Genomic DNA, 26,158 nt, shown 5'->3' with positions numbered 1-26,158 from the left:
AAGAGGATCAAGATTGGTAGCCATAAATTGGTAGCCACTGGGACCTTGGTCCCAGTGGTAATGCCTATTTCATGAGCAGCTTGTCAATAGCCATTGCACTGGACCAAGAACGACTACTCACCCTAAGCATCCCATGGAAAATATATGAATCACGCCAAATTCCAAAATATGACATCCTTGGTTTGAATTCTCAGTCCCTTTGGGAGCTTCCAGTACAAAACTAGTGTGAGCGTGTCTCTGTGCCTATCTTCTCTCGGCAGGCCTGAATAAGTCAGCCATCCCTCCTTTCTTTTTTTTCTAGCCAGCCTCCGTTCTTTGTGACCGCCTGGGGCCCTTTAGGACTCTGCTTTCATTGGCATGCTGTCCTGCCTTCAGCCTTAAATCACCTCCTTTTCTGAGCCCCGAGAGCTAAGCCTGGCTGCTTTCACTCCGTAACTCACAACCCCATAACTCTCCATCACTTTCACAGCAATGCCTCTTGCGCAGCGACATCCATCTTAGAAAACAGGTGGTGGGAAGTGGAATGGGAATCTCCTGGCTCGATCTCTACAAGTTCTCAATCTGCGGTGGTTTCTCATTGCTAGTCAGAGCAGGCTGGAAACAACCTCAAGGGCTGCCAGATGCAAAAATGTTAAAAAATGGATTACCTCACATGACAGAGCACACAGGTGAGAGAGGCACAGTAGGTCTTGAGCTTCCCCAAAAGACAAACAGCCCCCTGAAGGCAGTTTCAGATTAGAACAATGACTGAGGAGGGTTTTGAAACCTGTTCTCTGTACATACCAAAGTTGCAAACTGAATCAGTAGAGTTGCCAGCCTCCAGGTGGCAGCTGGAGACCCAGTATTAGAACTGATCTCCAGGCGACAGGAATCAGTTTCGCAGGAGAAAATGGCTGCTTTGGAGGCTGCTGGGCTGCATGGCGTTAGGCCCCTTCCGCACATGCAGAGTAATGCACTTTCAATCCACTTTCGCAATTGTTTGCAAGTGTCTTTTGCTATTTTGCACAGCTGCAAAGTAGATTGAAAGTGCATGGGCAGAAGGGGCCTGAGGGTCTGCCCTCAACAAGATATAATGCCAAACAGCCCACCCTTCAGAGCAACTATTTCCTCCAGGTCTTGGTCACTTGGAGATCAGTTGGAATAAGAGATCACCTGGTGCCACCTGGAAATTGGCAAGTTTACTTTGGCACCCTGCTTGGAGGCATTGTTAAAGAACCTCACCAGCTTTGGCAGAAGTGGGAGGAAGAAGAGATTCAGAAAGCGGTGGGTAGATAGCGCTGGCAACCTCTCCTGCCGCAGCGGTGAAGCAAAAAGTAAAAATAGATCTCTGGGTAGCAACTTGTTCCTTCTCCCCAGGAACAGACTGCTCAGCCTTACATACCTTGGTGGGGGGAGATCAGAAAAGGGCATCTCGAGACACGCTGTAATCCTGTTAAAGCTGATAAGGGGTGCTGTCTCTCCTATGCGAAGCCTCTCCCGGCTTGAGAGATGACAACCCTCATCACTTTAAAGGGGAACATGCATTGAGGTTGAGTTCCTGGTTTGACAGTCTTGGCTTGGCTTTGGATCATTAATCTGGCATTCTGACGTCAGCTGCCCCATGAGCTGAAGGGGCAGGAAATTATGGAGAAAAAGAGAGATGGGAAGAGAGTTTGGAGCTTCCAGAAGCCAAGGGGCATGCAAGGATGCTCGTTCTACCTGCAAAGCACGGGAAGTAGAATGACTCACATCCTGGCCGCAGCAAGAGCTATAGTTGCCCACTCTGGGTTAGGAAATCCCTGGAGATTTTTAGAGTGGAGCCTGGGGAGGGTTAGGAAACCCCTGGAGATTTTTAGAGTGGAGCCTGGGGAGGGTTAGGAAATCCCTGGAGATTTTTAGAGTGGAGCCTGGGGAGGGTTAGGAAATCCCTGGAGATTTTTAGAGTGGAGCCTGGGGAGGGAAGGGTTTGGAGAGGTGAAGGACTTCAACTGGGCATAATGCTGTCCAATTTGACTTCTGGGAAAGATGGTTCTTTGGCTGGTTTGAGTTCTTAGGAGTTTCCTGCCACACATTACTGAAAAGGGCAATTTGCCGACATAAGAGCAGAGGCAGTCTGACTCTGTGGGGACCTTCAATTTGACAAGTGAATTAATTGGGAACCGTTAATAGATCCACTATATCTGAAAATATCCAGAATCAGTAGGTGTGTGCTAGCCTTTTGCCTATTAGAAGCAACCCCACTCCAATCTCTTTCTTCTTCTTTTTTCTTTAGCTTCATTTTTCCCGTGATTCATTTTCTTTTCTTATTATTTTGGGGTCTGGTTTATTTTAAATTCTCTTTGAAGAATTCTTTTTCTTACTGGATCTGCTAGACAGAGGACTGCAGATCCATATTATATCATTGTTATCGCTCGTATCTATTTTTTCTTCTTTCTTTCTGCTAAATCTTTTTTATGTTTTTAAAGCTCTGTGGGGAAAAAAATTAAAACACTGTCCAATTCATTCTTTGAAGAAACCACTTCTCTGCTGGGGAACTGTTCTGTTGTCTGTAGAGGAATTGCAATTCTGGGTGATCATCGGGCACCACCGGGAAGATGGCAACCCCGGAGTTTCTGCACCGCTGCAGAGTGTCATCAAAGGAAGAATTGCATCTAATGGGGCTGTGCCTTCCAGCGGCTAGTAGAGACAGGAGGAACCAGAACTGCCCCCAGTAATTTCACTGGAAGAAAGGAGAAAGATCAAATGTTTATCAAAAGCTTATATATTTATTTGTGGCATTTATACCCTACTTTTCACCCTGATGGGACAGGGTTGCTGACTCTGGATTAAGAAAGTCCTGGAGATTTGAAGAAGAAGAGTTGGATTTATATTCCCCCCTTCTCTCCTGTAAGAAGACTCAAGGTGGTTTACAAACTCCTTTCCCTTCCTGCCCCCTTACAACAAACACCTTGTGAGGTAGGTGGGGCTGAGAGAGCTCCAAAGAACTGCGACTAGCCCAAGGTCACCCAGCTGGCGTGTGTTGCAGTGCACAAGCTAATCTAGTTCCCCAGATAAGCCTTCACAGCTCAAGTGGTAGAGCAGGGAATCAAACCCGGCTCTCCAGAATAGAGTGCACTAGCTCTTAACCACTACATCACCCTGGCTCAGAATGATCAAATGTTTATCAAACACTTATCTATTTATTTACATAATTTGTATCCTGCTTTGCACCCTGATCGGATAGGGTTGCCAACTTTGGATTCAGAAGTCCTGGAGATTTGAGGGTGGAGTCTGTGAATGGCAGGATTTGGGGAAGCAGGGGAACCTCAGCAGGGTATCATGCCATAGAGTCCACCCTCCAAAGGGGTCATTTCTCCATGGGAATTGATTTCTATAGTCCAGAGATTGTGATTCCAGGAAATCTCCATGCCCCATCTGGAGACAGAGTTGTATAACATTCTTCCCTTCTCCACGTTATGCTCACAGTAACCCTGTGAGGTAGGTCAGACTTAAAGTATGTGACTAGCCCAAGGTGCAGCAAGCATCCATGGCAGAGTAAGGTTTGAAACCTGAGTTTTGCAGATCTTAGTCTCACCACCGCAGTGTAGCTTTGGTTGCTGAAAAGGTCATTGGGTGCTGAATTTATGCTTTAAACACGATTGCTCATTTTAAAAGCACGTTTCTGTTCCTCGCGGCACCAAAGATGTGCTTAGAAGTTTTTAGGCACCATCTGATGGGTTCTCAGGAGCTGGACGAAAATGACCCCCAGCAATCTAAAGCTCGGGTTTGTGAACCCTGCTCGGCTCCTGGTTCCTTCCGAGGACGAGCAGTATCAAAATTAATTATGCAAAGCCGCGAAAATGTTGCAGAATAAATCATGCGAAATGGGAGAACATGTAAATCTGCTCCATTTACGCAGCTCACAGATGGTCTGGATTTCCCTCCCGCTGTGATGTCTATGTGGCCTCGCAGTTCTGGCTGGTAGCATTATCATCTTCCTGATCTATGAGAAGTAACAACATGCTGCCGACTCGGAGGCTGCAGGAATCAAACTGTTATTTGTACAGGGGCATCACACAGATATTTGTATGGCTTTCATGGGCACCAAGTAGGGGGGCCAGAAGCCAGATGGAACCTAAGGATCTCCTAGAATTGCAGCTCATCTCCAGATTACAGAGCACAGTTACTCTGGAGAAAATTGCAGCGTTGGAGGATAGACTCTATATGAGAATCGGCAGTCTAGTTCACCAGATAAGCCTCCACAGCTCAAGTGGCAGAGCGGGGAATCAAACCCAGCTCTCCAGATTAGAGTGCACCTGCTCTTAACCACTACACCACCCTGAGACCCCCCCAGCCATCCATAGCTGTTCCCCGCCCTTCTCTCTCATTATGGCCTTCTCAGCCTTAGTTCCTCCTTCAGCTACCCCTTCCCTTCTTTGGATATTCCTGCCTACCCTGCCTCTCTCAAGGATCAACCGATAGCAGCCTGCTTTGCCATTCGATGCCGTCTTTTAAAAAAAAACTGAAGCAGACAGTGCCGGCACTGGTTAGATCTGCTTATCCCAATATTTTCAAGTCATAATTCTTCATTAATAGAAGTGCTGAAGCCAGGTAATTATAGATGCATCAGTGTATAGCTATTTCGTCTCGAACTGGGTCCCAGATGGAGTTTGCTCTATTAAGGCGTTTGAGTTGTGCTGATGTCATTTCTCCTTGGCTGTGTGCATCAGTTTTTCTTTACGATCCCTTTGGCCCGAGGGGGTGTGCGTGAGAGAAACGCAGCTGACTGGAAGTCCTGCAAAACACATCTCTGAGCTGCTTTGGAGGCTTTCCAGGTACTCTGTGTGTATATGAACAACAGTGGACACGTCTGTGCGTAATTGTAAAACGTTTATGAACCAATGAAACAAGCTAGGAGATTCAGGCTAAGCTTGCAAGACGGAGAGAAAATAATATGTATTGATTTCGAACATTTTTAGCCGGGGATTGACCCTGGGGCCAGCTGCATGCTAAGAAGAAAAGTTTGGATTTATACCCCCCCCCCCTTCTCTCCTATAAGGGGACTCAAAGGGGCTTTCAAACTCCTTTCCCTTCTTCTCCCCAGGGGTAACCTTTTGAGGCAGGTAACCTTTTTGAGGGGTAACCTTTTGAGGGGTAACCTTTTGAGGCAGGTGGGGCTGTGAGAGTTCTGAGAGAACTGAGACTAGCCCAAGGTCACCCAGCAGGAACGTAGGACTGTAGAAACACATCTGGTTCACCAGATAAGCCTCTGCCACTCAGGTAGAGGAGTGGGGAATCAAACCTTGTTCTCCAGATTAGAATCCACCTGCTCTTAACCCCTACACCACACTGGCTCTCTAAGCAGATGCTCTACTGGTGTGCTGTGATCCTTCCCCCTTGGATGGGGGCCTGTGCATATCACCTCCCCCCAGGACAAATTAAAAGGACCAATCAGTAGGTTATATTAAAATAATCTACCTGAGACCTTGGAGAGTCACTGCCAGTAGAGTGGACAATTCAGACTGTGTTGGATCCAAGGTCTGACTCAGTATAAAGCAGCCATGCACCCAGGACTTGTTTGGGACAGCAGAAGACTTTGGCCTGACCCAGCCCATCAAATGTTAAAGGAAGAGGTAAACAACAGGCTCTTAAGAGTACCAAAAGAATTAACTGACAGAAAGAACCCAAATAATCAAATAAACTTAGAGAATACAATTCCACAAGGGCTGTTCAATATTACACAAAGAGCCTGTGGTTGCATTGTGTTCCTTCTGTGCACCACCCACCCGCACCCTTGACAGAAGAAAGACTGTGGAACCAAGGAATTATGTAAGCCTTTAAGAGATATTTGATTATATTGAAAATGTCAACAGATTGTTTTCCTGCCCTGCAGGACAGGTACAGGTTTAGGAATATTGCCATCTAGTGGGAGACGATTATCTGAAGTGCTTCTGTTGTGCAGATAACCTGGCTTTACTAGGGGGTCATTCAAGCTTCGGAGCAAAGCAGGGTTGGCCCTTGGGACCTTGAGCTTGTTTGGAGGTTCCAGCAGGGGAGTGCAGCGGTCATATACTCTTGACTGAAGAATGGCATACTCCTTCTGTCTGGGATGGTCATCCTCTTCCACCAAATGTGCAGCTTTGGAAGGGACACACATGGAGGAGTGAGAGAGGTAGGGGGACACCTGCTTAGTAAGCCAGATAAGCCGAATCAATCCTGGCAGTTGATGGGGTAACAGATGTCACAGCCAGATCAACTTCACATCTATGGTTACTGATTGGAAGGGAGTGCAACAAGGAAGGTTGCTAAACAGAGGCAGGCTATGGAAGAATTATCTCTGCTCTTCCCTTGAGAGCCAGAGTTGTGTAATGGTTAAAAGCAGGTGGATTCTGATCTGGAGAACCAGGTTTGATTCCCCACTCCTCCACCTGAGTGGCAGAGGCTTATCTCGTGAACCAGATATGTTTCCGCCCTCCTACATTCCTGCTGGGTGACTTTGGGCTAGTCACAGTTCTTCGGAATTCTCTCAGCCCCACCAACTTCGCAAAGTGTCTGATGTGGGGAGAGGAAGGGAAAGCAGCTGGTAAGACATGTTGAGACTCCTTACAGGAGAGAAAGTGGGGTATAAATCCAAACTCTTCTTCTTCTTGCCTGGAATGTCCTGTGTGGGGTCATCATGCTCATCTTCTGTTGAATGGGAAAATGGAAGTGAGAGTTGGATGGCTCTGTTGGAGAAGAGGAGGGAGGAATGAGAAGTTTCTGAGGAGGGTATTTCATTCTTCTAGAACAGGGGTCTACAACATGTGGCTCTCCAGATGTTCATGGACTACATTTCCCACTAGGCATGGTGATTGGTCATGGTGGCATGGGGCTGATGGGAATTGTAGTCCATGAACATTTGGAGAGCCGCAGGTTGCAGACCCTGGTTCTAGAAGAAGTGCAGTTGTCCCAGAGAAGAAGACAATGGCCTGTTATGCATGGATCACTTTTCTCAGGGCTCGTCGCTCTGCAGTGGGTCATAGCGGGGCCTCCTTACCTTTCTCTGTTTACACATGCCATAAAGTCCACCTCCCAAAGCAGCCATTTTCTCCAAGTGAACTGATCTCTGTCACCTGAAGATCAGATGTAGTAGGATTTCCAGCTACCCCCTGGAGACTGGCCACCCGTGCTGGAGATGACCGCATATAGATGTGGAGAAAGTATTGGTGGGTTTCAGTGATCATTTCAGCCCCCCCCCCTCAAGTTTTCTGGAGAATTTTGAGTGTAGCACTCGGCATGAGCCAAAAGCCACTCAGAGAGGAAGCCCATTAACTTGGCTGGTGCCTTCGTCGCAGCCTACGCTGATTTTTTTTAACTCACTAAGACATGTACAACTGCAGATGTTAGTATTCTGTGCCACAGCCAGGAACTGCTGATAGCAATCTGCCTCGAGGCTAAGCTGTTCCCAGTGAAAGTGATGCCGCATGGGCAGAAACACCCGTTGTCCCCGTCTTCTCCAAACAACCAGATAGGGAACAATTCTTGCTCAAGGTTCCGTCATGTTGAATTTGGAGCGGGGCAGGTACATGTGTACGGGGGGGATTGTTTCAAAGAACATATTTTTAGAGCTCGTATCTGCACTGGGTAGGCCTGGATGTGAATTAATGGGAGTTAATTGCTTTGGACCGTCAGTTTGCAAAAGCCATTTCCCCCCATCTCTTGCTTTCCATTTCTGTTTTAAAAAGCAATAAGAGCAGGGGATGTACGGCTGGAGTGCATGTGCGTGAGAGGCAGTAAGTGCCATTTTAACGTTTGCTTCTGTTGTGCAGAGCCGTTTGCTTGGCTTTCGGCAGGGAGAACCGCTTTCCTGAACTCAATCCCATCATGGCAGATTTGTCTTTGTAAAATGTGCATGTGTAAAGATAGTCAGTGTGGTCTAGTGGTTTAGTGGTTAAGAGCAGGTGGATTCTAATCTGGAGAACTGGGTTTGATTCCCCACTCCTCTACCTGAGTGGCAGAGGCTTATCTGGTGAACAAGATGTATTTCCGCACTTCTACATTCTTGCTGGGTGACCTTGGGCTAGTCACAGTTCTTCAGAACTCTTTCAGCCCCACCCACCTCACAGGGTGTTTGTTGGGGGGGGGAGGGAAAGGAGATTGTAAGCTCCCTTACAGGAGAGAAAGGTGGGATATAAATCCAAACTCCTCCACTCCGCCGCCTCCTCCTCCTCCTCCTCCTCCTCCTCCTCTTCTTGTTCTTGTTCTTGTTCTTGTTCTTCTTGTTCTTCTTCTTCTTCTTCTTCTTCTTCTTCTTCTTCTTCTTCTTCTTCTTCTTCTTCTTCTTCACTGGTATATTTTTTTGAATTATACAGCACAAAGAAAAGCTCAGACCTCCAAGAAATAAAAACAGGGAGGACAGGCACAGAACTCATCAAGGGGATGCAACTTACTGGTTGAACATCTGTTTGATGTGCAGAAGGTTCCAGGTTCGATCCTCAGCATCCCCATTTTAGGATTAGGTGGCAGCTAATGTGAAAGGTTTCCAGCTGAAAACCAGTCAGAGTAGACAATACTGGCTTTGATGGACTAATGGTCTGATTCTATGCAAGTCAGCTCTGTGTGTGTGTGTGTGTGTGTGTGTGTGTGTGTGTGTGTGTGTGTGAGTGAGTGAGTGAGTGAGTGAATGTAAGAAAAAGATAGCTCAAGGGAACCGCTGTAAGCATTCCCAAAGGGCATCTGTTTAGATTGAGCAGGGATAGCATAAATAGATTCAACTCATCAAACTGACTAAAAATGAAGAGTCAGTGAGTTGTAGTGGTTGGATCCAGACCAGGAAGACCTGGGTTCAAATCAACTACAACAACAACCTTTATTAGGCATTTAAAATAGGCTCTAGAGCGTTACCAGGCATTTATGAAGTACAGGGTTCAAATCCCCACTCAGCCATAGAGCTCATGGAAGAATCTTGGGCCAGAAAGCTTAACCAACCTCAAAGCAGATGTAGTGGGTGAGGAGGAATTTACATATTTTGTCCTGAACTCCTGGGAAGAAGGAGGGGAAGGAATTTTTAAAAGCAAATCGAAAGGTGGTTTTAAAAAAAACCTGTTGTGTGAGGATCATACCAAATGTTATTGTAACAGGCTGCCAAAAGTGACAACTAGTACCTAGCCCCTGCTCTCCCTCCAGACATTTGGAAGTTCCAGTATCCCAATGGCCTGCACTTTCCTGCTTCATGCACATGACCAGTTAAGGAAGGTGAATATTCTCTGGCTTAATAAAATTTTGATATTCAAGACCCAGTGTGGCACTGAATATTTTGCAGCTGCAGTTAACATTTGAAAGCACAGGACAGATGTCATGCGGCAGCAACGCTTTTTTATGACAGCGCAAGACTCAGAGTGGTTGGGATTCAACCGGACCCGACAGGTGATTGACAGCAGAGGTCAGAATCTGCCACTGTCTGACTGCTGCCATATAATAGAGTTTAGCAAAGCTGACACGAACCAAACAAAATGGCATCCGCTGAACCAAACAAAATGTCCTATTGTTACTGAGGAAGAGGCCAAGAAGGGAACTGGAGTCATAAATATCTGCTCCCCATTCTGGTGAGCTGTGCAAACAGAAAGCATGGCACAGAAGAAGAAGAAGAAGAAGAAGAAGAAGAAGAAGAAGAAGAAGAAGAAGAAGAAGAAGAAGAAGAAGAAGGAGGAGGAGGAGGAGGAGGAGGAGGAGGAGGAGGAGGAGGAGGAGGAGGAGGAGGAGGAGTTGAAGTTTGGATTTATATCCCACCTTTCCTGTAAGGAGATTCAAGGTGGCTTACAAACTCCTTTCCCTTCCTCTCCCCACAATAGACACCTTTTGAGGTAGATGGGGCTGAGAGAGCCCAGAGAGAACTGTGAAAAGCCCAAGGTCACCCAGCAGGAATGTAGGCGTGCGGAAACACATCTGGTTCACCAGATAAGCCTCTGCCACTCAGGTGGAGGAGTGGGGAATCAAACCCGGTTCTCCAGATTAGAACCCACCTGCTCTTAATCACTACATCACGCTGGCTCTCAGGCAGATTTGAGCAGGGATCCATCTAAGTCTGGGAATAGTTTTCCATTGTACAAAATGGGGTGAAAAATTAAACAGCTGGCAATAACTGTCCCCCATCCCATTTGTTTTGATAGTTGCTGTGGCAAACCGGGAGTGGAGATAACTGAGTGAGGGTCTATCAAAGATGTTTCCTAGTAAAATCTGGCCACACCCTTCTTCCCTCTCCCACAGAGGAGGAGCCAGGGGTGGTGGTGAAAGTGGCTAAGAGCGCTTGGACTCCTTTAATCCCGGAGGAACTTCTGGGTTTGTTTCCTCACTCCTCCACATGGAGCCTGTTGGGTGACCTTGGCTCAGTCTCAGTTCTCTCAGAACTCCGTCAGCCCCACCTACCTCACAAGGTGTTCGTTGTAGCAAGAAGGTGTGGGGGGGACGACGAGTATGTAAGAAGTTCTCCATCTGCTCCTACAACCATTCTGGCTCTCAAGCTGCTTTAAGGTTGAGAAAAGCAGGGTGTAAATCCAAGCATGTCTTCTTCAGAGAAGACCCAGGCCCTCCGATTTGTAGGAGTATATAACTACAGCTAATATTGGACAGGGGTTGGGGCAAACCAATTGGGACATTTTCGCTGAGAGCTTAGCTGCCTGGGATTCTCCAGGATGTGTTGTCTGATAGGCCATTTAAGTTCAGTTCACAGTCCACAGATGGCAGTTAGTGCCACAGGCATTTGTGATTAACTCCTTTCCGACTCTTCTGGGTTGCTGCCGGTTGAATGCTCCAGCCGGATAAGAGGGCGGCAGAATGTTCTCCCCCTGCACAGTTCCTGATCGGAATGAAGCAAGTCCAGAACAGTACAGCATGCAGAGATGCACTGGGAAGCCAACATTCTAGGTGGGTCTGTAGAGCTCACAAGATCCTCTAATTATTTTACATTACGAGACAACAGCTGTGGGAATCTGTTTTTGGCCACTGCAGGTTAGGCTGATATTCAGTAGGACCTGATGAAGAACCCATATTAGCACACTCTGTTAACACTGCATTTGTGTGTGTGTGTGTATGGGGGTGGTGGGGTAAAACAAAGAGAACAGGGCCCTGGTGTCTATTTCACTAATAAATGGTTATTTGGATGTACTGTTTCAAGCAATTACATCAAAACGTTCATTTGCCTGACTGTTTATAAGATGTAAAACTCCTCATTCATCCATAGCAGAATTAGCTGGTTGCAAGCTGATGTTTTCCATTACGTGTCAGACAGTTTAAAATCCTTTGTGAGTTTGAAACTATCTCAGTTGGGGGGAAAATGTACCATGATTTCATGTTTTGAATAATGGGCTCTCGGCTTCTGCAGTTGATGAAGAAATTATTATTGTTCCTTTAAATTGGATGATTGTTTTGTGTGTTTCTTCTGGCTGGCTATAACCATCCGTTTCCTTTTCTCCAATAATAACATTCATATAAGAATCATCAACATATCTAAAGCTCAATGTGGTCAGATTTGTGGACACCTAAATCCAGAGACTGGAGGGATGAACAAACATGACAGCTCTTTCTAAAAACCTGAGAAAAGCTCCAGAATTGAAGAAAAATCTGAAATAAAAAAGCAAAAAACCACACAAAAAATGCATGGGGGAGTTAAGCTGCTCCCAAATGAAGCTTTAAGAGCAAAATCCCTCCATCGCTATTAATATGCAATATTGCCAGCCTTCAAGCCCAGATCAGCGAAAGACTAGAGGAAATGGCAGGACCTTTTCTAGGGCAACTTTGACCTTTGAGGGCAGGCTTATCAGGGTCAGGTGACTCAACCTAACCTATCTTACAGGGTTGTTGTGAGGATAAAATGAAGAGAGGAGAATTATGTAGGGTGCTTTGGGTTCCCACTGTAGAAAAGGTGGGGTATAAATTAAGTAAATATGTATAGCTGAAGATGCGGGGAGGGCAGATAAATGGTCGGTTCATGAGTGGAAAGGAGAAACGGAAGCAGAAATAGGTAAGGAAATGGGGGCTGCCAGGAGATGGAAAAGAGGAAATGATATGGGGAGAGGAAGTGAGGTACCCATGTGGGTCTCCGCGGGTTCCCGATTGTGCCACTAGGCATACTGGCCAGTAATGTACAAGTGGGCTCAGCCCAGCAGCCAGAACCCGTACAGAATTTTCTCAGGGAGAAAGGCTGGGGTTAAGGGAGGGAAGGCTGAAGATGGAGGGGGACAAAAGTGGGTCGGCTGTTGGGTAGGAAGTAGAGAAGGAAGCAGAAAAATGGGAGGGGCTGTAGTGTGGCTGCCAACCTGCCTCTGGATGCGGAGCACTACTCAAACCTGCCTGAAAAGCAGCCCTCAAGTCACAGAGGGCAAATCACGCAGTTTCTAAGTGACGAGGGAACGGCCAGCACTCTGCACCAGCTTTCTAGAAGTCTCCCTGACTGTTCCTCGCCTGCTTCTTGCCAAACCCTCATTTTTGCACCCCTGGACATCTCAAATTACATCTTGTGGCCGATAGGTGGGAAAAATAATCAGCTTGCTATATCTTCCTTTTTTCTTTTTTTAGAACGGTTATGGCAGAAGTCTAAGAGCTGATTCCTTAGCGGGGCTAGGTGACAAATCAAGCCGTGCTATAAAAAGGAGTGACATAAAAAGGCCTTTCTTATTCACAGAGGCTGCGAAAACGAATTAATTAACATTTTTGCAAAGAGCTTTTCAGAGGAGGGGAAGGAAGGAAGGAAGGAAGGAAGGAAGGAAGGAAGGAAGGAAGGAAGGAAGGAAGGAAGGAAGGAAGGAAGGAAGGAAGGAAGGAAGGAAGGAAGGAAGGAAGGAAGGAAGGAAGGAAGGAAGGAAGGAAGGAAGGAAGGAAGGAAGGAAGGAAGGAGTGGCTGGGAAGAGATTCCCCTCCCCCAAGAACTTTGGATTTCTGAGCTGAATGTGCAGCAGACTGGGTTATTGTGTTAATGCAGAAAATTATGATCATAAAATGCAGCAGAAGAGCTTTGAAGTCTAACACCCACAATTGCGTAGGCGTTCTTCTTGTGTGATGAATTACAGTTGTTTCATGGCACTGCTCTAGAACAGCATGAACTGTAATGTGCAGAATGGTTGCCAGCTCCTGGCTGGGAAATACCTGGAGATTTTGCAGGTGGGGCTTGAAGAGGGTGGGATTTGGGGAGGAATTTAAATGGGGCATAATGCCATAGTGTCTACCTTCCAAAGGCCAATTTTCTGCAGTGGAACAGACCTCAGTCCCCTGCCAATCAGTTGTAATGGCAGGAGATCTCCAGCCACCCCCTGGAGATTGGCAACCCGAGCAGAATCCTATCACTCTGGCTCAGATAAGATTGCCAAGAAACTGGAGGAAAAAAGAAAAGTGTGCCCGTGTGTTAAGACCACCCTGTTAAAAATAAAACAAATAAATATTTTAAAACAGCCCTAGAATTACCTGTATTAGGACTAGCTGTCAGATCTACGAACTCATTCAACGCTGGACTCTGGATTTTGTGTTGCGAGGGATTGGAACAGGCTTCGCGCAAGCCAAATACACGCGTCCATTTCAATAAAGGTTTCTGTGTTGCAAAATCCAGAGCCCAGCATTGAATGAGTTCGTAGATCTGACACTAGCCTCTAGGTTATTTGCTGGAAGCTTGCTGGATGAATTTGAGGCAGTCACCCACTGGTCTGAAAGTATAACTGGTCTGAAAGCAATACACATGAACGAGTAAACAAATTAATGAGAAGAGGCTCTGAAGAATGAAATGAAGCAACAGAAAGCTTTTACACTACCCCCGCCCCCCTTTGTGTCAATGTCAAAAGTTCCATTTCACGAGCGTTTTAATCATAACTGTTGAAATAGGTTGGGGGGGGGGGTAAACGCTCCTGGGGCATGCTGAATTCCAAGCAAACGAATATCCTAACCCTTGTGTGCACATTAATTGCAAATGCATCACTGTGCACTGCGCATCGAGACACACGGAAGGGCTGCATGGTGATCTTTGGCTGCCGATCCCTTTGAAAATCATCACGGGTCCTCACGTGCCCCTGCGACCAAGTGGCCAACTTGTTTGTTTCTTTGTTCCTTTTTCAGACTGGGCTTGCAAAGCTGCACAACAGGCAGAAATCCAGCTCATGAATCATTTCCTGATATTGCCAGAGGAATGCTGGAGGAAACTTCATCTACAGAAGTGAGATCTTTCCTGCAACTGTTTTTACAGACAGAAAAGAGTTCGGCTGCACTGCCCCGGATTGCTGTTTTGTTTTCGTTTTTTTAGGCTGCCCAGGAGTGGAAACAAGCTGGTATGGAGACACATGGGGCAATGGTCATGTGAAAGACCCACCATAATCACCCGGGGGATTTCTTAGAATTGGTTTTCAGAATCTTGCCAAGGAAGGGTTAGGTGTAAACAGCAAGAAGAGAACTGTACTGGATATAATTCTATCGAACACAATATGTGCTCCAAACATAAGTTAAACTTGTATTGTTGAAGGCTTTCATGGCTGGAATCACTAGGGTTATAAATTAAACTGTTTATAAACACTGGGGTGTTGTGTGGTTTCTGGGCTGTCTGGCCATGTTCTAGTAACATTTTCTCCTGACGTTTTGCCTGCATCTGTGGCTGGCATCTTCAGAGGATCTCTTGTGTCTGTTTTCTTTATAATGAACTGGACTCATTATAAATACAAATTTACATGTAAGACAAAGGTCAAATCTATAGCTCAGATTAAATATATATCCAACCAAAAATAATCCAGCAGGATTTTTCAGAGTAAGAAATATCAACGGAAACATATTTTTAAAGTAACAATGAAAGAAATCTTGTACATATCAATCGCAAAATTGACAAAGTCTCAGGTGATGCTTGTTTCGATGGTTTCCATCAGAAGGTTTCAAAGCTTTTAAGTTCAATTCTATGAGTAAACATATTTACACAAAGAATCAACTTCTAGCACAAACTATTTAAAGATCATAATGGGTTCACACATAAATGGGCTTACACATAAGTATACATTCAAGGGTATAGCCCTTAAAGTCCTCCATAGGGATCCTTATCTATAAATAAATGACCAGAATTCATTTATCAGATCCAGTCACACAATATTTATTTTTAACAATTTTTTATCTAGCGACTGTAATTCCTTTCCTGCTCTTTTCTTCTATTCACTATGCAAATTTGTTTTGCTCCTTGGGGTTTTTAATTTTTTTTTAAAAAATACTTTATTGGGTTTTCAAAAATACATAAAATTCAGATCGCAAATCCACAAGCATACAGCTCACAAGTCAAAAAGAAAAAGATGTAAAAGGTAAGAGAAAAAAGACAAGAGAAAAAGAAACAGGAAATAACAAATAGAAAATAAAGTTGTATCAATTATTACATTGTCAAGCTTACAAATACATTGAAGAAACTAAATCAGAGGAACATCGAATTCGTCACTCTGTCCCTCGTAACATCTATTAACCTAATATCACTTATTAATACATAGTTATATAGTATAAATCAATCTATTTCAAATTAATTTCAAGCTCCTTGGGTTTTAAGGCTTGCAATGAACCTACTGTTAAAAATCCAATGAGCTTTACCAGGGTTCAGACTACATGGGAGCCCAGTCATGTATAATTTTGTATGGTTGCCAACTTCCAGAGGGCCTGGACATCCTGGAGAAACTGGTACTTTGGCAAGTGGAATCTATGGTATTATACTCTGTTGCCCCTGACCATGATGGTCCAGACTAGCCTGACCTTGTCATACCGCAGAAGCTAAGCAGGGCCTTGGTTGGTACACCACCAAGGAATGCCAGGGTTGCTAAGCAGTGGTGGCATGCAATGACAAACCTCTGCTTGTCTCTTGCCTTGGAAACCCCATAAAGGGTCGCCCCAAGTCCTCTAGATTTGAATGCAGTAGGGCAATGGCAAACTACCACTGTTGGGAAACCCCATAAAAGAGTCGCCATAAATCGGCTGGGATTTGACTTCACAGCACTTGGCATATACAGACCCATTCGACGGAAGGGTGGCCTCCCCAAATTCCCTTCTCCCAAAGATCTCCCCCACCAAATCTCCAACTTGTCGTTTAAAGAGATGGAAGCTGCGCTCTCGAACTCAGCTCCCGAGAGAAAGGAACGGGGACTCTGCGCAAGCTCAGCGACTCCCTGGCCGAATATTGCCCCATCGAAGGGGGTATGGGCACGTGGGAGGGGGCGGGGCGCGAGGGGCGTGGCCGGGGGAGCGGATCCCCGCAAACTTTGGCGCGCTTGGAGTCCGGGGCGCAAAAATGCTCCGGGCGCGTCCCCACGTACCGGCGCACACGTGTCGGGGGCTGGGAGCGGCGGCTTTTGCGCGCATGCCGGAGGCGGGGCGTGTCGGGGGCCGCTCTGCCTTCCACGCGTGCGGGGCCGGGGAGGGTCGGAGGGAGGCGGAGCCGGGCGGGCGCCGGAGCTGCGAGAGGAGGCTGGCCGGGGCAGGGGCAGCGGCGAGCCGGGCGAGCGCACCGGCGGCGCCTGTTTCCCGGGAAGGCTCGACTCAGCCGCGGTGCCGCGATCGGGGCTTCCCGAGCCCGGGCTGGAAGCCGAAGGAAGCTGCCGAGATTGCGCGCTTGGAGAGTCCCGGGGAGGAGGGGATCGGGGTGGATCGAGCCCCTCCGGCAGATGCTCCGGGGGGAACCGGCGGCTCCCTGGCCGGACTGTAGCCGAGCCCCCCGCCGGAGGGTCCCCGGCCGCCCCCTGGCCGCGATGCTGCCCTGGCGCCGGAGCAAATTCGTGCTGGTGGAAGCGGAGCGCAAAGCCAAAGGCAAGAGCCTGGGGCCCGGGCTGAGCTACGCCTCCCTGCTGTCCGGCCTGGTGCGCTCCTGCCCGGACCTCTTGCCCCAGTGCCCCCTGGGGCGCCTGGGCAGCGTGTTCTGCAGCCGGCGCCAGAAGGTGGAGCTGAACCGCGAGGACCCCACCTACACCGTCTGGTACCTGGGCAACGCTGTCACCCTGCAAGCGAAAGGCGAGGGCTGCACCGAGGAGGCGGTGGCGAAAATCTGGGCCAAGAGCGACTACGGGGGTGGCGGCACCAAGATGAAGCTCACCCTCGGGCCCCATGGCATCCGCATGAGCCCCTGCGAGAAGGGGCCCCGCCGGCCCGGCCACGCCTATCTGCTCCACCGCATCACCTACTGTGGGGCCGACCGGGGCCACCCCAAGGTCTTCGCTTGGGTCTACCGGCACCAGGTGAAGAACAAGGCGGTGGTCTTGCGGTGCCATGCCGTCCTGGTCTCCAAGGCGGAGAAGGCCCACGCCATGGCGCGGCTCCTCTACCAGACCTCCCGCTCGGCCTTCAACGAGTTCAAGCGCCTCAAGAGGCAGAACGACGCCCGCCGTCTCCAGCAGCAGCTCCTGGGGGAGGCTATCGTCCCCTGGGTCCCCCTCCGCAAAATCCTGAACTGCAAATGCCCCTACCGGCCTCCTCCGGAGAGGAACCGCAGCACCCCCAGGCTGAGTGCCATCCGAGAGGAGGAAGAGGAAGAAGAGGGCAGCGAAAAGGAGGACAAGGGGTCTGGCACTCTTAGTGACCGGCTCCATACCTATGTTGACCAAGTCACGACCGACTTCATCGTCGGCACCTGCTGTGAGCTTGACGCAGGGCCTGTCCGCGTCTCTGGTGGTGGCCCCAACGGCACTGCTCCATGTGGCAAAACTGCCACCAAGATGGGCAAAGGCCGGGAGAGGTTGGAGGTTCTGACCTTGGCCCATGAGCTGAGGGTCTGCACTCTCAGAAGCCCCCTGCCCCAGCCGGACATGTCTGGGCACCCAAAGCCATCTTACCCTTCTACTTAGGAACCCTGGAGCCATGACAGTTTATTCCCCCCTCCCCGGATTTTCTGGCGCTGGATTTGGAGAAGTGGGTGTATGGAACATCACGTTCCCTCTGCTTGCTTGCTTCCTTCGTGTTCCCTTGGCTGCCGTCTGTACGTCTCGGGTTGACGAACTGCCTTCAATGCCTTGTTGATGGATGCGTGCCATTGGTGTGTGCCGATTCTACCTGGCCAGTCTTTTATGACCCGATTCTCGTTGCGTCCAGAACACAAGTCTGTTTTTCTCCCGGCGACAATGAAATGGTCATCCTAACCGGCCTCCGAGAATTCGAGACTCGATGCTCAGACGAAATGCTGAGCTGGGCCGGCGGATGAGGACTGTCAACGCAGCAGTGGGTGGCCGGCAGCCGTTCGCTTTTGGCTGGAGAGATGGGGGGGGGGGTTTACGGGTTTTCACAGTGTTACTGTGATGTGCTGCACCTTTAGCGTAGCCTGAGTGGGACAGAAGGAGAAACTAGCACATGGATTTGATCTCTGCATCTTTGCAGAGAGGGCTAAAAACTGCATTAATGTGTACATCTGTTCCTTATTTGTTCAAAAATGGGAAAAAAGTGTCTTAAAAGAAGTTCTCCCTGTGTGCGTGTATGTAAAGAACATTTGCCCTTTGAATTTGAATCCGTTCTTGCATGAAATTTTTGGGGTGGGGTGAGACCATATTGGGGTGTCTTGGTTGAGGTACCCTGCTTTGGACTGGGGTCCACAGGTTGCAAACACGTGTGGTTTCATTGATTTGGATTGAGTTTGCTGCTGGATTGGTTTTAATTTTGTAGATATAAACCAACCTTCCAGGCAGCATATATATATTGGGCAGGTGGGGTGGGGGGAAATAAATCCAGGATAGAATTGTTCTTGGTTAGATTTTATTCTTCCTTCTCTACCAGAACAAAGGGTGGAAAATTATTTATGGGAATATTTGCACTAGACAATTTGACTTCCATTGGAGCCGTGTCATAATGGGTGGGGGTATCAGTTTTCAACCAAGGTTTCTAATAGAGATTTAATGTAATGTTACACCATAGAAGATTGCTACCTCCCATGGGCCCAGGCTACTGTGATCCCAAAGTAACTCATTCTGTGTCCAGAAAAGCCAGCTGTTGGGCTTTGCTTTAATAATTCAGAACGGACACAAAAGCTGAAACAGTTTTTCACTTTTTATTCTGGTGGAGAGACAGAGAATAGAGGTTGGCCATTAGCAATAATCTCTCTTTCTTGGTACACACATCACCTGGCATTCATGCAAATAGAGGTTTGCTGGATTATTAGACCAATGGGTTAGCCCAAAGTCGTTCTCTTGAGCTGCAACAGAATTTGGTCCACATGTGTTTGAGCGTAGTGTCATAATCTTATGGATTTGGGTTCAGGGAAGGGAAGGGAAGGGAAGGAGGTGGATTCCAGGGGATCCAATGCATTGGGAAGCAACTTGCTCTCCGTGGATCCCATTTTAGAATGGCAGATTTTCATTTAAAAAGCACTGCTACCTTTTAATTGTACACACCAGTTATGCTTTATTTGAGGTTATGCTTACGGGTGCATATGAGTCAGTGGCACAAACAATATCCACAGGCATGTGGAGGACAGTCGAGGGAAATCTCGGGGAGAGGGCAGATCTGCACGGCTTTTTCGCAACCCTCTTTGCCATTCCAAGTCTGCCCTCGTGCAAAATAGACGTTTGCTGGATTACGTGCAGAGCTTTGGACTTCATATTCTCCCATGCATCCGGCTACACAGCCTGCTGTGTTCTCTCTCACCAGAGCTGTGCTTTATAGTCTCTGCAGCCTTTATAGCCACTGCCATGTCTGGAAGAGTTTGTCTTCCCAGATGGCCAGCGGGTTCGCCAAAAGGGAAGTGCTTTTGATCGGACCCCTCGTATGGCTGCTTTAACTAAGGGACTGAAATGCAGAGAGTTTGTAAAGTGCAAAAGGGAAACTATCCATACTTCGGGTGTGATGCATTCTCATTTCACACACTTCTGTGTGCTCAGTTACACTCTGAGCTTTCAAGGAAGGAGCTGGCGTAGATTTCATTTAAGAAACCAGGTTCCTTGTCCTCATGGTTTGGGGGGATGGGTTTGAAACCATGAAAGCTGTGTCTGTGGACAGCTGTGGTGTTTAGAATAGGGACAGTGGTTCAGTTCAGTCCCTAGCAGCCCCTGAGTCTGTGGACTTTCCCCTTTATTATGTGCTCTTGAGTGCATTTTTCCCCAGGCTCTGTCTTAGCAGAAGCTGTTCACGACATGTGGGAGAAAACGTTAAAGAACGCTTTGTCCGACAGAAAGCATCTGGGATGCATAACGAAAGGGAACATTGCCTTCCACTTCAGGTTGTATCACTCTGCCAATCAGTTTGCTACCCTTTTGGCAGACATCTCCAGGTTTTCCTGCATGCAGCCAAAAATTTCCAAATCCTACAGGAGCCCATAGGCAGAGTTCATGTTGGATGCTGCAGAAAAATAGGAAAAAACGTGCAAGCAACTTATTCACGCATTGCATAAGCATGCTTGCGTACATCTCTGGCTATCTTCTCTGCCTTCCTTTCCAGAAAATTAACATCAGGTGTGGTACAGCTTCTTAGAAAAGAGAATGGATTGAAATGACAATGGAGATTTTAATAACTAGGGGGCAGGGCGAGGGGCTGAGATCAGTCAGTGGTTAGAGTTTGAAAATCTGACTGTTCCTTAGCATGGAATGACTGCAGTTGGTTTCTGAGGTCGCTGCAGGTCCTTTGTTTTGGAAACGGGAATGCTATCGTAATGCCATGGGAGGGAAGGCTGCATGGTATAGCCCGATCTCATCAGATCTCCGAAATTCAGCAGGGTTGGTACTTGAATAGGGCTCTGCCAAGGAAACCACTGCAGAGGAAAGCCGTGACAAACCACTTGTGCTTCTCTCTTGCCTTGAAAGCCCCCTGCTGGGGTCACCGCAAGACACTTGTGACTTGACGGCACTTACGTAACTACTGTAACCTCATCTAGCTGTGTTAAATCCAGTCCCCGCAGCTGGAGCATCCTTTGACACGTCTCTGTAATCCAGACCAAACATTCACAGATCTTTGAAAGCCCTGGCAACGTTTCGCATTTAGGACGAAAATTTGAAATTGGTCGTGACTTTTCAAACAGAACAGTTTCCCCTTCTTTGCTTGAAGGGTGTTGATCTGATGGGAGATCTTTGATTTTCAGCAGTTAACTGTAATACCTTGGTTGCTTTCAAAATATTCGATGTCTTTTCAGGGCAGCTTTAAAGGGAGCCGGGTGCTTCTCACCTAAGGATGTCCCGTATAAAATATTGTCGTATGGTGATTTGTGCTAACCTCGAGATGCTCAGGGGTGATTTGCCATTACCTGCCTCTGCTTAGTGACCTTGGCTTTCTTCGGCAGTCATAGAATCATAGTTGGAAGAGACCCCAAGGGCCATGAAGTCCAACCCCCTGCAATGCAGGAATATACAATCAAAGCATTCCTGACAGGTGGCCATCCAGCCTCTCTTTAAAAACCTCCAAAGAAGGAGACTCCACCACATTCTGAGCTAGTGCATTCCACTGTCAAACAGCCCCTATTGTCAGGAAGTTTTTACTGAAGTTTGGGTGGAATCTCTTGTTCTTCACCTTGAACCAATTACTCCTAGTCCTAGTCTGTGGAGCAGCAGAAAACAAGCTTGCTTCCTCACCAACATGACATCCCTTCAAATATCTAAACATGGCTATCATGTCACCTCTTAACCTTCTCTTCCCCAAATTAAACATCCCCAGCTCCCTAAATCTCTCCTCGTAGGGCATGGACTCCAGACCTTTTACCATTTTGGTTCCCTCCTCTGGACCAGTTCCAGCTTGTCAATATCCTTCTTGAATTGTGGTGCCCAGAACTGTACACAATATTCCAGGTGAGTTCTAACCAATGCAGAATAGAGAGGTACAATCACATCCCTGCCATCCAAATACTAACCAGGGCCGACCCTGCTGAGTTTCCAAGATCTGATGAGACTGGGTTAGCCTGGGCTATTCAGATGAGGGTTCATGGCATTCTGGTACCATTTTGCTCCTCAGCTATCTTTATTGGTTGCCTGTCATCATCCATTGTTATAAACATAAGAAGTGGCTTTATCATGAGTCAGTCTGTAAACCATCTATCCTAGAATGAATTACTCATATGACTGTTCATCATCACAGTCGCAGAGTGGTCTTTTTCCGCCTCTTTCCACTGGAGATTCCACTAATTGAACCTGAGACCTTCTCCAGATGTTCAACCACTGAGCCATGCTCAGGTATGGACCAGCCAGGGAGCTTACAGAGAAATTTCCTGGTGGGCCACTGCCTCGGGGGCCACTTGACTGAAGACCTTCATCAGCAATGGTAATTGGTGTCAGTTCACTTAATACCTTTTCCTGCTGTTTTCAGGAGGAAGCAGTGAGTGAACTAATCCTGTTTGCACTGTTGAGCCTGATGATTTCTGCACTGCTGACTTGTAGCTCGGTAGAGGCCATTCGGTTTAACTTGCTTCAGGACGCTTTTCACGGTCCGGTATTCTGGCCATGCCCCCCTTCCAGTGTGGTGTAGTGGTTAAGAGCAGGTGCACTCTAATCTGGAGAACTGGGTTTGATTCCCCGCTCTGCCACTTGAGCTGTGGAGGCTTATCTGGGGAACCAGACTAGCTTGTGCAACACATGCCAGCTGGGTGACCTTGGAATAGTCACAGTTCTTCGGAGCTCTCTCAGCCTCACCTACCTTATAGGGTGTTTGTTGTGTGTGTGGGGGGGGGGGGAGAAAGGAGATTGTGAGCCCCTTTAGTCACCTTACAGGAGAGAAAGGGGGGGGGGATATAAATCCAAACTCTTCTTCTTCTGAATAAAGCCAACTGAATGCTCTGTGAGCTCTGGATTGTCTCTGTGGACTGGAATTTCGAAGAATTTTCCTCTCATCCCATTCAGCTCTGTGGAGAAATGCTCGCTTGAGATGCCATTAGGTTTGTTCTGTGTGGTGATTGAATGTCAACATTGGATGGCCTTTCGCATGAGGAGGTGGCAGGAGAAGGCTCTCAGCACTAAGCGTCAACCCACAAGAGCTGGTTGAGATGAACAGGGAAGATCTCCGAAGTTCCATTACTGAGAGAAAGGGTGTAGAAAGGAGTAGGGATTTTTTGCTTTGCTCTTCTGTTACCACAGATTTGAGGGAGGAGCGGGTAAATCGAAGGGGGCGGGAAAAGAAGATGAGAGCTGTAGGAAAAAAAGATTGCACACTTTTAAAGCTTCATCCTATTGCCACAGCAACTTGTGTTCTAGAAACATCCGTCAAAAGGGGAGGAAAAAATACCCACTTTGAGTGGCCATGGCAACCAGCTTTTTCAATGGAAAGTCGGGCCAAATGATTCATGGATATAACACAGTGGCCTGGTGCCATGGAGGTGGTTGGCCCACTGAGCTAAGAAGGTTCCATATCTTCCTTTCCCTCTTCTCTTGTCTTTGAGGTTTAAGAATCGTACGCTAACTCATTCCCTTTCTGGCAGGCTAAAAAGGTTTGAGATTAGTTTTTCATCTTTTGTTCCTGAAATAGGGCAATGGAAAAGATCACGTGAGGGACTCTGGTTATTTCTGTTCTCTGTGATAATATCACCTTTAGTTGCACACATATACAAAAGGACTGGATCTAGACTAGAATGGCAATTTACTGCTGCCGATCTTTCTTGTGTCACTCTTCACAATTCCTTATCCTCCACAAACACCATTTTGTTGAAATCATTGCGGGTGGGGAAGGTAGGAAAGTAGAATACCATAGAAGTAGTATAATACCTTCGAATCCACCTTCCAAAGCAGCCATTTTCTCCATTGGATTGTGTATCCTGGAGAAAAGTTGTAATTCTGAGTGATTGCCAGGAGGTAGGCAATGCTATTTTCTACCTATCAAGCTAAGAAGAAGAGTTTAGATCAGGGGTCTTCAAACTATGGCCCTCCAGATGTTCATAGACTACCATTCCCATGAGCCCTACCACTTGGCCATGCTGGTGGGGGCTGATGGGAATTGTAGTCCATGAACATCTGGAGGGCCATAGTTTGAAGACCCCTTGTTTAGATTTATATCCCCCCTTTCTCTCCTGTAAGGAGACTCAAAGGGGCTTCCTTTCCCTTCCCCCCCCCCACAGCAAACACCCTGTCAGGTGGGTGGGGCTGAGAGAGCTCCAAAGAACTGTGACTAGCCCAAGGTCACTCAGATGGCATGTGTTGCAGTGCACAAGCTATATCTGGTTCACCAGATAAGCCTTCACAGCTCAAATGGCAGAGTGGGAAATCAAACCTGGTTCTCCAGATTAGAGTGCACCTGCTCTTAACCACTACACCACGCCGACCAGTCGTATTCACCCCAAGATATGCTAAAAACCTCTCTGACTTTCTCCTGCCACATACCTGGAAACACATGAAGTACAAGATGTCATAAAAGTAAGGAGAGCCAGTACGGTGTAGTATCATGCATAAGACAGTCACTGTCATTCAAGAAGAGGTTGGAGGCCCTGCTGTAGTGGATACACAACAGTAAATAATTTTTTTAAGGCACCTCACAGAAATTGGTGAACTTAGCTGGAAAAGACCTAAGAGGTATCAAATCATGGGAGACAGGGTGGAACAGATTTTTGTTCCTGCTCAGTATGAAACAGCAACTTATGTTCATTTGAGTTCAATCTGAGAAGACCAAAGTTTCATGCAAGGAGTCCCCAGACTGCAATATCCCGAGTCAATAGGTTGTCAACTAGAAGAAGAATTTGGATTTATACCCCGCCTTTCCCTGTAAGAAATCTCATAGCAGGTTACAAACTTCTTCTGTTCCTCCCCATACAACAAATATTTTTTTTTGGTGAGACAGATGAGGTTGAGAAAGTTCTGAGAGAACTGTGACTGGCCCAGGTCACCCAGCAGGCTTCAGGTAAGTCCCCTGGCTAGGTGGAGAAATATCTTTCTGCCAGAGATCATTGATAGCCGCTATAAGAGGGACCAATGGTCTAACTCAGGGTAAGACATCGTCCTGTGATGGAGGGATTCTCCCAGCATTCTCTGCAGCAGTGCGAGGTATCCTGAGATGCAATTCTCAGGTGATGCACTGCTTTACTGCCACCCCCATCCCAAAGTTTCTGCTCTTCAGCAGGTGTGGGCCAGCTAATCTTCAGTCTGCCAACTGGAATAGGAAGAAGAGAAACAAGAAGAAGGAGAAAGAGGAGGAAGTTTGGATTTATACCCCCCTTCTCTCCTGTAAGGAGACTCAAAAGGGCTTACAGTCTCCTTTCACTTCCCCCACCCCACCTGTGAGGTGGGTGGGGCTGAGAGAGCTCCAAAAAGATGTGACTAGCTCAAGGTCATCCAACTGGCATGTTTTGGAGTGCACAAGCTAATCTGGTTCCCCAGATAAGCCTCCACAACTCAAGTGGCAGAGTGGGGAATCAAACCCAGTTCTCCAGATTAGAGTGCACCTACTTTTAACCACTACAACTTTCTTAAGGCAGAGTCCAAGCAGAGGCCCTTCCAATGCTATGTACCGGATAGCACTGCTCAAGGCCTGCCCTTGGGGCTTTCTTGGCTGTCGTGACAAGGGAACTGAGCAGCCTTTATCATGTCTCAGAGCTGCCCGTGACACTCAGTACCTCTTCTGGCTTTCAAATGAGCTCATCCAGGAACACTGATGCTTCTGTTTGTGCATCTTGGGGGTGGAGGGTACGCAAGGAGGAGCAAAACCATTCTTTCTCTGCAGCTTAACATACTTTACAGCATCTCACCGAAGCTGACACTCAGATGCATCATGAAGCATTTCACTGAGCAAGAACTTCACCAATCTGAGAGATTCCCCCTGGCCAAACCTCATGTCACAATTCTACATGTCACCTTAAGGACCATGGACAAGTCCCTGCCCCACGGAGCTTGCAAGCAATAAACTGGCATGAAGGAGGTAACAAAGGGAAAGGAGACAGTGGGGTTAAAACAGGGGAATTATCTATCTATCTATCTATCTATCTATCTATCTATCTATCTATCTATCTATCTATCTATCTATCTATCATTTATTTATTGCCCCTCCCATGTCTGGCTTGGGGCGCTGTACAAACAAAATTGTATTTACATACAAACTGTTTTGACAAAAAGACCCATAGTTTAAAAGACGAAACAGTACCCAAAATAAATAAAATCACATAGTCCATAACATCAGGAATTATTAATGCAACCAACTACACTAAAACTATGGAATCAAGTAGGAGAAGTAAAACCCACCTAAGGGCTAAGGTGAGACATAGCCCCAGGGGAGACTGGTGGTCAAGGACCAGCCTTAATAGAATGCCTGACAGAACAGCTCCATTTTACAGACCCTGCGGAACTCCATAAAGTCCTGATCT

The 26,158-nt window shown here is 47.3% G+C and overlaps 1 protein-coding gene across 1 annotated transcript; it reads left to right on the top strand.

Annotated features, from left to right (window-relative positions):
* The first annotated feature begins 16,358 nt into the window (after window positions 1-16,358).
* Window positions 16,359-18,415, top strand: FAM43B (family with sequence similarity 43 member B). Its single transcript, XM_048519581.1, has one exon. The coding sequence runs from the start codon at window positions 16,590-16,592 to the stop codon at window positions 17,760-17,762; it is 1,173 nt and encodes a 390-aa protein (XP_048375538.1). The 5' UTR covers window positions 16,359-16,589; the 3' UTR covers window positions 17,763-18,415.
* Window positions 18,416-26,158: the final 7,743 nt, after the last annotated feature.

Source organism: Sphaerodactylus townsendi, linkage group LG16, assembly GCF_021028975.2.
Source record: "Sphaerodactylus townsendi isolate TG3544 linkage group LG16, MPM_Stown_v2.3, whole genome shotgun sequence".
NCBI lineage: Eukaryota > Metazoa > Chordata > Lepidosauria > Squamata > Sphaerodactylidae > Sphaerodactylus > Sphaerodactylus townsendi.
Note: the sequence above shows the minus strand (reverse complement) of the source record. Positions and strands in the feature narration are given on the sequence as shown.